Source organism: Dendropsophus ebraccatus, chromosome 4, assembly GCF_027789765.1.
Source record: "Dendropsophus ebraccatus isolate aDenEbr1 chromosome 4, aDenEbr1.pat, whole genome shotgun sequence".
NCBI lineage: Eukaryota > Metazoa > Chordata > Amphibia > Anura > Hylidae > Dendropsophus > Dendropsophus ebraccatus.
The window spans coordinates 128,534,297-128,547,852 of record NC_091457.1 but is presented as its reverse complement, the minus strand read 5'-3'; the positions used below and the strand labels follow the sequence as shown (position 1 = coordinate 128,547,852).

At 42.4% G+C, this 13,556-nt stretch overlaps 1 protein-coding gene across 1 annotated transcript in view; it reads right to left on the bottom strand.

Annotated features, from left to right (window-relative positions):
• The window catches only part of IL17RD (interleukin 17 receptor D), a 62,789-nt gene that overhangs the window by 14,231 nt on the left and 35,002 nt on the right, over positions 1 to 13,556 (bottom strand). Inside the window, exons 2-3 of the mRNA XM_069967000.1 lie at positions 4,967 to 5,021; positions 3,173 to 3,292 (exon numbers count right to left, since the gene is read on the bottom strand). Of these exons, the coding sequence (XP_069823101.1) occupies positions 3,173 to 3,292; positions 4,967 to 5,021 (175 nt within the window). The remainder of the gene's footprint in view (positions 1 to 3,172; positions 3,293 to 4,966; positions 5,022 to 13,556) is intronic.

The window sequence follows — 13,556 nt, the reverse complement described above, 5'->3', positions numbered from 1 at the left end:
GAGCGATCAGACATATTATTTCGTTCAGTATAAGCTCAGTTTCAAGTTTCTGCAATATGGGCGCACTTTTGCTTCTGTATTACAGCTTTAGGCTGGGTTCACACTACGTATATTTGAGGCTGTATAGCAACCAAAACAAGGAGTGGATTCAAAACACAGAAAGGCTCTGTTCACACAATGTTGAAATTGAGTGGATGGCCGTCATTTAAAGGGAACCAATCACCGGAAAAACGCATATAGAGCTTTTGAAATGTGCTGTTAGAGCACACAGCACACTTGGCACACGTGTTTCCATAGCCTCCGTGCCTTCCCCCTGTAAGCCGCAAAGTAACTTTATAAAACTGGCGCCCTGTATGCTAATTACCTGAGGTAGTCACCTGGGCGGTGTTCGGCTAGCAGGTAGTCACGGTCCCCTGGGCGTTCTTCCGCTGTAATCACGCCCCTCTGGGCGTGATTCAAATGGCCGAGTAGCTGTGACATTCTGATGCCGGACGCCGCCGCACATGCGCAGTGCCGCCGCTTCCATTCCGGCGGTACTGCGCCTGTGCAGAATAGCCTCGAATAGCCTGTTAGCCGGAGTTCGAGGCTATTCTGCACAGGCGCAGTCCAACCGGAATGGAAGCGGCTGCACTGCGCATGAGCGGCGGCGTCCGGCATCAGTACGTAAGCGCGCCGACGTTGGGCACGGCGCGCTCCCGAGTGACGCCACAGCCACTCTGACATTTGAATCACGCCCAGAGGGGGCGTGATTACAGCGGAAGAACGCCCAGGGGACCGTGACTACCTGCTAGCCGAACACCGCCCAGGTGACTACCTCAGGTAATTAGCATACAGGGCGCCAGTTTTATAAAGTTACTTTGCGGCTTACACGGGGAAGGCACGGAGGCTATGGAAACACGTGTGCCAAGTGTGCTGTGTGCTCTAACAGCACATTTCAAAAGCTCTATATGCTTTTTTCCAGTGATTGGTTCCCTTTAATGGCAAATATTTGCTGTTATTTTAAAACAACGGCTGTTGTATCTAAATAATGGCAGTTATCTACTGTTATATGGCGGCCATCCACTCAATTTCAACATTGTGTGAACAGAGCCTTTCTGTGTTTTTAATCCACTCCTGGTTTTGGTTGCTATGAGGCCCTGACATGAGGACCAAATACTGCCTGAAATATACTGTGTGTGAACCCAGCCTCAAGTAGCTGCCTGACCAGATGTCTCATGACCTGAACTGACAGTCATAGATTACTATAATGCTCACAATTTAGGTCTGTATACATGTGGTTAGGCCAATACAGAAGCAAAAATGCCCCCATATTACAATTAAAAAAGTAGTGATACTCACCTACCCCAATCCCATGCAGCTGCTGCTCTGACACTTTCTGTCCCCGCCTGTCATCACTCTGTTCCTGTGATGAGTCATCCCCACAAGAACTGCCCATAAAGAAGCAGGGATCCAGGCATCGGAATGGCAGCTGCAGGTGGTCAGGTAGGAGAGTATCACTTTTTTTTTTTTCATTTTTACATCACTCTAAAAACATATATAATTTTTTTTTTTTATCCATGGACAACATTAGGGTGAGTGCTGCTAACTACATGAAGAGCCAAGCATAATTCCTCTCCGGCATTCAGGTGGCCAAAGAAAACGATAACTTGTTTATCTGGGCAGGAGAGACACACAATCCTATGTCTTTCCAGACTGAGCAGCTACTGTACGTATCACTGAAGAATCAAAAAACATGAAAAAGTTACAAATGTTCATATTAAATATTGTGTCCTTTCAACTGGGTGTTACAGGGCAACATTGAGTGGACAGTGTCAGAGTGAGCAGGGGCACTCCCTCAACTGCTAACACCCCACTGTTTAAAGGGGTATTCCACTGAAATTAAACGTATAATATGTTGCTGCCCTCGGGGAGAACATAAAAAAACAGACAACTCTTACGTCGCTGTACTCCCTCTAAGATTGGCTGAGCAGACTGTCACTGCCAGACAAGTCCGTCTCGGAAGTGGAGGTGGGATAGTTCCGCCAGGGACCCGAAGATGACATGGGAAGAGAATGGAGGAGTGCGGAAAGGTAAGAATAGTCTGTTATGTTCTCCCCAAGGGAAGCAACATATTAAAAGTTTAATTTGAGCAGAATTCCCCTTTAATTTATTCATATAGTTCTAGTATAAATAGAGGAACAGCACAACATAGTCCCCTAAGAAAAGGGGCTCAAATATTTTTATATTATGGGGAATACACAATTGTATTCCTATAGCAGACAAGATAGAATAGGTGATTGATGCTAATTTAAAAATTTTATTCTGAAAGAAGAATATACCACATATACCTGCTTAAGGGGGTATGTGCCGCCCCACATCCCATAGGAGCAGAACACAAATATGTATCCGCCGTTAGGCTGGAACATGCCAAAAGTAGACATCTGATCTTGTCAAAGGTCGGAAACATTTGATATTTTTAGTCACTAAAACTAATAAAATGATTTTCTCTTTCATATCCTGAGCATAACAGAGTACACATCCATTTAGTAGCCACAAACATTTAATTTTCGGAAGGAAAACGCATGTAACAAATTATAAACCTCTAGTTTTATATGCAACATAACATGACTTTCCATCTGCTGCAAGTTATGGAATGTTTTAAAAAAACAAAAACACAGAGACTATGCTTTAAATATAGCATAGCAACTGAGAGTTCCCATACAGCTGGGTTATATTATTCTTTTGGAATATTAGGACCTATATACAGTAATATACATATTATCAAACACCTGTAAAAGGGTTTTGCTGGCCTAGTACGATTGATGTCCCATCCTCAACCATCAACCATTGATGGGCAATTGTTGAGACATGTCGGTCCTGGTCTGAGTGTTCAGACCTGCACCAATCGGGAGAATGAGCCAGGAGAGGACCGAGCTGCAGTGCGTCCTCTACCTGCTCTGTGTTATATATATAAAAAAAAAAAAAAAAAAAAAGGGTCAGGCTCATATTTTTTTTTTTCTTACACAGAGTGGGGAGAACACACTTCAGGGTCTTCTCCCTGCTCGTTTTCCCGATCAGGCTTGAACACTAAGACCTGGACCAATCAAAACTTGACACGTCAAAAGTTTTTACAAATGACAGTGTACCACTAAGTACCAGAGTACAAATTTAGAATTCACTCCCTAGGACCTACCTGTCGCACTGGGTGTCCACAAAACTGATATGGCCACCTGGTCATTACAAGCGTATTGACTGATAGTTATATTCTGCATTTCGGCGATCAGGTGCTTCCCTCCAGAATTAATGGTGCAGTCTGATGGGAGAAATTGCAAAGTTAATCAAACAAAGTCCTCATTACAAAATGTAAATCAGATTTAATACATGAGGCCCAGTAGTTAAGGGAAAACAGACGTCAGAATCACTTTGCTTAGTAAATCTTGTTAATATTAATTTTATGCAACCAGATAAATTCATGGCAAAAAAAGGAAAACTGTTAATCTGCTTATAACCCAAATAGTAAAAGAAAAAACAAACCCAAAAACTTGATCTATGCAATATGGAAAATTTCATCATGATATTACATATGTTTGTGGTATGGTCTACAGCCCTATCGCTGCAAGGCGACCCATGTTTACTCCAGCTGTTTACGCACGGCCAGATCTCTAATGTCACATATGGGCTGTAAAACATATCCTCTTCTAGTTTTTCTCTTTCATTATCATTTTTATGAGAAGGTGGGGGAGGGTCATATAAATGCACATTTTGCTGCTTGCAGGAAAATTCTTATCACATCACTAATAAATTACAGAGTTTGGATAGTTTAACACAGTTCACATCACATCTGTGATGGCCACATGGTGTATGCATGTACATCAACAAGCCCATACACTTTCAATAGCCTAACCCATGCTAAAAGGAGAGTAAGGAGAATATGGCATACATGCCTAGCAGGTTTATATCCTGCCTTTAGAACTCTCATGTCTTAAAGGGGCACTCCAGTGGAAAAAAAGATTCTTTCAAATTAACTGGTTTCAAAAAGTTATTTAGATTTGTAATTTACTTCTGTTTAAAAATCTCATGGCTTCCGGTACTTTTCAGCAGAAGTGGTGTATTCTTTCGAGTCTGACACAGTGATCTCTGCTGCCACCTCTGTCCGAGACAGGAATTGTCCAAAGCAGCAGCAACTCCCCATAGAAAAACGTTAAAAAACATTGAACCAGAAAAACGTTCCTTCTCTGAACAGTTCCTGTCACAGACAGAGATGGCAGCAGAGAGCACTGTGTCAGACTGGAAAGAAAACACTTCCTGTAGGACATAAAGCAGCTTATAAGCAATGGAAGGCTTGAAATTTTTTTAAAAGTACAAATTTATATAAAACTTTCTAAGGGTGCCTTCACACACACACCAGATTTCACGCTGCGAGTTTGCAGCCAAATCCGCTGCGAATCCACGTAGTGTCAAGTTCAATGGGGTTACATACCTGCAGCGGGATTTTCATTTAACCCTCTAACCGCCCGGAGCCTACATTACCTGCTCGGCGCCACTGCTGTTTGTGAGGTTCCCATCTCCTGTCGGTCCCCATCAGCCAACCTGCGCTGCCCCTGCACGGATTAGCTGATGGGGACCTACGGGAGCCTCACACGCAGCCACGGCGCTGAGCAGGTAACGTAGGTTGCGGGCAGTTAAAGGGTTAAATGAAAATCCCGCTGCGGGTATGTAACCCCATTGAACTTCACACTACATGGATTTGCAGCAGATTACGCTGAAAACTCGCAGCATGAAATCCGCTGCGAATCCGGTGTGTGTAAAGGCACTCTAACAGTTGATTTAAAAAAAAAAAAAAAAAAAAATTGCCGGAGTACCCTTTTAAGAAAATGGGGGCCTTGAAAATAACCATTTCAAAGCACTGAAAGTAAAAGAGGTCACAAATTTAGAGAATAGCAAATTCTAAATTCCCATACTTAAGACTTTCAAATTTCAAACTTACTGTCATAACGAAATGTAACATTGGGCTGTCCATTGTTCTTATTCAAAGATACACCCTATAGAGAAAAGAAGAAAGGAAACAACATTAGTACATACAAAGAAAAAGCTAAACTGAGGATAAAAAAAAGTATTCAATATTTTAGGAGTAAGTAAGGCTATGTTCACACACCACCACATTTAGCAAGCATTTTGAATTGGTCTATAGATGCAATAGATGCCAAGACTATCATTCTGGCACCTGTTGTCAGGTTTATAACCAGGTGTACCTATTGGGAAAGTGCAGTCGGACAGCAAACACAGAAGCCCATGGAATGGGCTCTTCTGTATCCATAGAAGACTATAGGTGACATATACCACTAGCTGGATAAGATTGGCATGAAATCCAGGGCTTTACATTCTGAGCATACTCTAGGAGATTTCCCCAACTTAGGTGACCCCATAACCTGAACAGAGCTTTATCCAACGCAGTCACAAATTACATTTTTCTAAGGCCTCACAGTAAGAATCAATACAAAATCTAAATTGTAGCATACAAAAAGGAGTAATGAATGGCACCTATTCATACCAACAGTAATAATATTGTTAATAAAACGGCCAGATCATATGGACAGTAAGTGCATATCAAAAGTTTTGATCGTTTGGGGTCTGATTGTTGAGACCCCCTCACAATCACCAGGAGAAGCACTCAGCGAAGCACTTCTCTCCAAGCTTCTCTGGTTGCTGCAAGGGGCAGGCACATTTCATTTCAATGGAATCTGAGAGGGGGAGAGGAGCGACTGGTGGGGGACTCAGCACCCAAACCCTGGCCAAGGTATGTCTCCAACATATCATCCAGTATGCCTATAAATAGAATAGTATGTTGGTCTGGACAAGTATTTTGGTACAAATATATCGATTTTGCTGTTTTCTGATAAAATATTACAACAAACTTCTTTTCCACGTAAAGCATCACAGGGAAAAGCCAAAGAGAGGATATTATTGTTTGCCGAGTATATTTTGTATACAAAGCTATTACAAGCAACCTACTATATACTCAGGCAAAACACAGAACCAACAAAAGATCTCCCTGCCCCCTTTATCTGTATGAGAGTATGTGCCTGGGGCCATATTAGTGCAGAGCCATCTGTTTAGCCATAGAATAGTCACTTCCTCTAGTGCACTCCTATAAACACCGGGTAGACGCCTAGGAGTGTCCTCAGGTCTATGGAGAACTGCGCACAGCCGCCTCAGCTATACCGGGGTCACAGTCCTGCAGTATAAAGGGGGGTTCTGGTTCAGAAGAAACACTATCAGGGCATTCTGTGGACATAGATGGGAGTCCCTCATTCTAGAAACATGAAAATGTGGATGGAAAATTTTATGGATTCTGCATATAAGTCATTGAAGATGGCTGAAGAATGCAGCACTGGGCTTTGAAGGACAGATTTCTTACAGGCTAATACCTCACAGATAAAGCACCTTTCAGTAGCCGGGCCTATCAAATGACTACAAAGTCTGCAGGATAGTATCACCAATATAGCCTGTCAGCAGCCAGACAGAGGGAAAGGAAATGGATCAATTTCTATCATGTCATGTTCTTGTCCAGTGTCGGACTGGCCCACCAGAGGAGCGGAGGATCTTCCGGTGGGCCCAAGATACCCCAGTCTGACACGGTTTTTGTCTATAAAATCACATTCTACCGTATATATCTCACACATTCAATATATCCTCTGTCCAGGATTCTCATCTGATGAGCAGGCTGTTCTCTCTTGCATTACAAGGAGAACCCATCCACTGTGCAATACTTAATTTTCCCTGTGGTGGCGCTACAGGGAAACTAGACACTTTCTACCAGGTTTTTCCAAATCATTTGGATCTGATCGCTGGGGGGCTTGGCAGAGGCATACTATGAAATCAGATTTATGTTGTGGTAACTTTGTAACAAAAGGCAAAAATTCCCAATACTGGTGGCCTACTGGTAGCATCTATTCACACATTGTGCTCAAATCATGGTTTCCTATCACTGTAGCAAAAGGAGGAAGTTTTGCAGCAATGTAGCAAAGCACGCAGTGTTACACAGACACTGCGCATAGAGTTGTGGCCATATCTGGTACTGCAGCTGCAGGGTTTATTGGCGCTTACACACATTTCACATATAAGCCAACCAAGCAGCGCACACATATTGTCCATACAGGTAAGAAGCTGACAATTGTCCAGTAACACAGAACTTCTATGATAATTGTTACAGAACTACATTTTTATTATTTAGGTCTTTGTTATACATCACTATCCTTTTTAGTTCTATACATGCTAATGCCACATCCACTGGACCGCTTACACACACACAGCGGATGTGTTGCTAGTAGAGATGAGCGAACCTCGAGCATGCTCAAGTCGATCCGAACCCGAACATTCGGCATTTGATTAGCGGTGGCTGCTGAAGTTGGATAAAGCCCTAAGGCTATGTGGAAAACATGGATATAGTCATTGGCTGTATCCATGTTTTCCAGACAACCTTAGAGCTTTAGCCAAGTTCAGCAGCCCCAGCTAATCAAATACCGAACATTCGGGTACGGATGGACTCGAACCCGATTCACTCATCTCTAGTTGCTAGATTTCACATAAAATCATGAGTTACTGTTTACTGTATCTCTTAGGGAACCACAATAGTTTCCAGCTCACTATTGATGGTGCATATGAGCAAGCCCAATGGTGCCATGTCCTATTTCTGTACCAGACTCTGTATACAGGTATCCTCATCTACATAGGTATATTGTATATCCCACAGCAATCCCCTTTGTTTTTAAAGGGGAAGTCCGATGCCAGACTTCTCCTTTAAAGTCTTTTTCTAGTCATTTCCTTATTTTTTTTTATTTATTTTAGAACCCTAGACCCCAGGTAATTGAAGTTCTGCCGCTATTCTCTATATCTAGTAGGTTTTTTTTTTTTCTTTCTATTAATCTGGTACATACACTATGGGGCAAGGATTTGTAATAATGCTGGGACTGGTCACGCATGCCGATGCATTATCAATAGACAGAATTAATAATATAATATAATTATTTCAATACGCTGATATACTGGATCAGTTATTGGGTGTTGTATTTAAAGGCCACGGTTCCTTTATTCAGCTGATTATTGGTGAGGGGGGGGGGGTGTCTCAAGAATTAGAGACAAAGGCCATCCATATTAAATTCCCTTAAAATTTTTGTTGTGCACTGTGAAAATGCACTTTGTTACACACAGACATAATAGCAAACGCAACTGAAATTTGCTACATAAAATTCCAATATGATGTCGTGCTAGTGTGCGGCATAGAGATAACCGTCAGCATTGTGTACCTGTGTACACAGGGCTGGTAGCACTGTCTTAGCACGATAACTTGTCTGCGTGACAAGGAGGCTTCATGGAAAGAAAAAGAAAAAATAATAATTAACCATCTCAAGTCCAGACTGGAACCTGTAAGCTGAAATCTGTAAATCGGCTCCACATTCCCTTCCGGCATGCAAAGAGTCAGAAATTCCTAGGCTGCCCAAGATGAGAGATGTCTGAACAAACACGCGTGCGTTCATCCCATGTGCGTGCAAAGGAAACTATGGCCACAACATACAGATGTTATCAGGGCTTCTCAGCCACACAATGCAGTACACAGGTGCAGGTAACAAGGGCCGCTGCACGGGGCGCAACATCAAAAGGGAAGAGATATGCTGACATCTCGCCGTGCGTGCCAGTAGGGGAAAACACTCGCCTCGCTTTAAAAGTCACATTTAAAGAGGCTTACTGTGTTTAAAGTAATAATCTTAAGAAAAGTGGAGAGAGGAAAAAGATAAAAAGTTAGTTGACAGGAGAAGGAGACAGTCGGTCTTCATTTTTCTAGTGTAACCGTAGAAATCTGCCAGGGACGCCATTCAGCAGAGTCTAGAGAAGTTTGGATGAGGTCAGAAAAAAAAAAAATAAGATGCCGACTTGATAGCCAGAATGTATTGGGCAAAAGCAGCCTTGGTACCCACAGGGAGTGGAGTTCTCTTTATTGAACTGGAATTGCTATAGGCAAAAACACAAAAGGGCATAGTCCAACAAGAATGATAATGCAAGTGGATGAAACCATTGTGCTAAGAGATTAACTAACCGGGCCAAGGTTTGGGTTTGTATCAACCAGAACCACCGGCATTTGACTCCCACTGTCTTTCTGTTCCGTGGGGAAGATGGAGACAGACTGAGTCCTGCCTGGAAAACAGGAATACAGCCTAGGTCACCTTTCCCACGGAACGGGAAGACAGCAGGATCCAAATGCCGATGGTTCGGATTCATACAAACCCGAACATTGTCCGGCTCACTCATCTCTTTTAAGGAGTCCTGGAAAACATGGATACAACCTATGGTCTATGGCTGTATCCCTGTTTTTCAGATGGGATTCAAGTGGGATTCAAATGCCAAAGGTTCAGGTTAGTACGAACCTGAACCTCGGCCCGGTTTGCTCATCTCTAATGGTAGTAAATGGCCTCACAGCTTTGCCTGTTAAACTGATGTATTTTCTGCAAAAAGAAGTGAAAAAAGGTCAATCCGTTCAGGTGAAGTTACGTCGATATACACTATTCACATCATAGACTGTACCCTATACAAAAGGTGCACATCAGCACTTTCCAGTCTGAACACCCGTTTCTTTTTAATCTCTTATATTCTGTAGAAGAAGAATGATGGTTCCCTGTGAGGGCTTTCATAACCCATCCATGATGGGACGTTTTACATCATTACATTCATTGTCTGTCTGTGATTGAAGGACTTCTGGTCTTCATTTTCATAATCGGGACATATATAAATGTATACATACACTGAGCATGGGCTGTGTGGCGTATAGACAAGGCTTAATGGTTTAATAGGCTAATACACATCATTAACGTACATGGTACACACTAGGACTTCTCTGGCAGTGGCTTATCTCCCACGAAGGAAAAGGATAAGGCAGATGAAATTCACCATGCCCGATCCTTTTCTCCTGCAACATTCTGCAGTTGAAGGAGTCAGAAGGCTGAGATCACATGGTCGGCGAGTCTTGCTAAGATCATAGAAATGATTTTAAGTTTTATACTAAAAATGTATTCCCATCTCATCTAATACAGTTATACTTGTAGGGCTCATCAAGTTAACTATTTTTGCAAATACATTCATTTAGCAAACTTGTCACCTTCTCCTGATATGTCTCTCCCACTGTTAATAGCTACTTGTCCAGGTTACTAACCACCACTCTGCTCTAAAAGCAGTGGTCTGGCTGGTCAATATATACCTATATTACACAGTATCTCTCTACACATCTACACTATATCTATAACTATCACTCTGACCACTGCTTTTAGAGCAGAGTGGTGGTCTGTAACATTGCAACCGGATTGACAATCATTATCATAGTGGCCAAGTAGCCCCAGCCTTATGGGATAAGACACCAAGCAATTAATATAAAGTTAATAATTCACCTGACAATACTGTGAGCAGAACTGAGCCCCTACCAGCAATCCGAGCAGATTTCTTGTTCCTTTCATGTACAAAAGGATATGGCTGCTATCTCGGCTAACAATGGTCTCAAAGCCCCTCTGGTTTTATTGCCCAATAAATAGCTTTTGGTCTCCACACCAGTGAACACCTGCAACAACACCTCAAGTGTTTTAGAGAGTTAACACAAAGTTCAAAGGCAGTTTACAAGCGATGGGGAAGTGGTGCTTTACTGTATACAGCATGGCGCTCTGATGTTACCAGATGGATGGATTCTGACATCCAAAACCTTTAAGTGTTGCAGGCTCAAACACATCACCTTAGGGCTATGTCCAGACAAAACCTGGTTTTATTTCATCTCTTCTCTACTGCCAAGGGCTTTCCTCCCTCATAACCCATATAGAGCCCATATCTAGCAGTTCCTGCAGGAAACAACCCTCCCCGGAGCCGGTGGGCATTCTCTTGGATGGATTTTCTTTTTTCTTTATCGCTCAGATTTCCTAAAACAATTCCAAATCCACTAAGCAGACAAAGGGAGGGAATTTGCAAAGTCTCATGCTGGAGAAAAATGTGCACGCAATGTGCAGCGGTCACAGACGTGCGGCCAGAACTTATGGAAATTTCTAGAGTAATTCAGAGTTAACCTGTTGGTCTACAGGAGAACATGCCCCCTCCCACTACACCCGGTTGGAGTGCATTTAAAGGCCATGTTCACACAATGATTTTCAACGGCCGTTATTTTGAATCCAAACAAGGGCCGTTATTTAACATACTTTGGCGGCCATCATTGCAATGACGGCCATTGGTACATTATGATAGCCATGTTCATCATCCTTTTGGGTGTGGCTATCTTAAAAGGTCCATTGGATTTTTGTTGAAAAGACTGTGAAAGAACAAGCAAAAAAAAAAAATTATAATAATAATAATGTGTGTACACTTATTTGAACATTAATTTGACGGCCGCAGGGAACAACGGATGTTATTCTATGCACTGAGTGAATTAACAGTCTTTGTTTCGATAGACTTCAATGGAAATCATTGAAGACTGAAAATAACAGCCGTTATTTTACTAAAAAGGATAGTGCGTGAACATGGTAAAAAAGGTGACAAAAAAAGCGCAAAGTAGCAAAAAAAGTAGCAATCTTTAGAGAAAATATTGTATGTGACACCTGGCACCTAAACACTGAAATAATAATAATAATAATAATAATAATAATAATAATAATAATAATTGTTGTCTGCTCTCATATTACTAGGAGAAGACAAGCAGCAAACAGTAAACATTGAAATTTGTACAAAAACAAAACACAAAATATATATAGTATGCAGTAAGATCTTCAGTTCCATCTAGTGGTGGATGCAAGCAGATAGTATTTTAATATTTAATTCTTCATCTGTGCAGGGGTTCTGGAGTTCGTCTGTAATATACAGACAGCTTGGACTTCTATATGGATATAGGGGGAGATTTATCAAACTGGTGTAAAGTAAAATTGCCTCAGTTGCACTTAGCAACCAATCAGATTCCACTTTTGATTCCTCACAGATTCTTTGAAAAATGAAAGGTGGAACCTGATTGGTTGCTAGGGGCAACTAAGATTATTCTACTTTAGGGTGCCTTCACACACCGGATCCGCAGCGGATTTCCCGCTGCGGATTCGCAGCAAAATCCACTGCAGATCCAGTGTCAGTGCATCCCTATGGGAATACATACTCGCAGCGGGATTTGCATCCCGCTGCGTGTATGTAAGTTAACCCCCTGGTGGCCAGAGTATACATCACCTCCTCCCTGCTCCGGCTTGCTTCAGGGGTTCTCGGCAGGGCATCCTGCTCAGCCAATCAGTAGCTGCTGCGGGGCAGTGCACTGATTGGCTGAGCGGGACCAGCAGACACCAGGAACCTCCGAAGCAATCCGGAGCGGGGAGCAGGTGATGTATGCTCTGGCTGCCAGGGGGTTAACTTACATACATGCAGCGGGATGTCAATCCTGCTACGAGTATGTATTCTCATAGGGATGCACAGATACTGGATCCGCAGCAGATTTCACTGCCAATCCGCAGCGTCAAATCCGCAGCGCATCCGGTGTGTGTGTGAAGGCACCCTTACACCAGTTTGATAAATCTCCCTCATAGTATAAAAAGGTGATCCTATTCTAATCTATAGATAAACTTCTCTACCACGAATTCTGAAAAGAGTGAGACAGCTGACTGCATCTGAGCACAGCGCTTTGGGGCCAACATTTTGATTTCTAATTAGTTTCAGTGTGAAAAAGTTTGGAATTGTTTCCAAGAAGAGGAAACCCCAGAGAGCATGGCAACCATTCAGCTGCTTGCGCCATAGTTTCCCATGGATGTATCTGGGTTTAAGAAAGGAAAAAAATCAGAGCTGAGCCGAAGGCTATCCACGTTAATCTATGTCAGCCGCATGAGGCCTGATTAATCCATGTCAGACAGTTTAGCGTTCTCAGAGCACTTTAGAATCTAAATCGCTGTGGAGATCCTCGATGACCCTGTTCCAGTTTAACTCTTCGTGCTCACAAAATAGTAGAAGTTTGTAGGAGGAAAAAAAAGGAAAATTCAATTTAGAGAAAACCCAAACAGTGATTTTGCCTAAATCGACCAATCTGATTACAGCCGTCACTAATGGCATCAGGAAAGTATGAATTTTCAGAGGGAGGTGAAAAGAAAGGTTTCTTAAAGGGGTACTCCGGCGAAAATCTTTTTCTTTCCAATCAACTGGTTTCAAAACATATAGATTTGTAATTCACTTCTGTTTAAAAGTCTTAAAGTACTTATCAACTGCTGTATGATCTGCAGGAAGTGGTGTTTTCTTTTCAGTCTGACACAGTGCTCTCTGCCACCACCTCTGACAGACAAAGGAACTGTCCAGAGCAGAAGGGGTTTTCTATGGGGGGGGGGGGGTTGCTGCTGCTCTGGACAGTTCCTGATTTGGACACAGTTGGCAGCAGAGAGCACTATGTCAGACTAAAAAGAAAACACCACTTCCTGCAGGACATACAGCAGCTGATAAGTACTGAAACACGTGAGCTTTTTAAATAGGAGAAAATTACAAATCTATATAACTTTCTGACACCAGTTGATTAGAAAGAAAAAGATTTATGCTGGAGT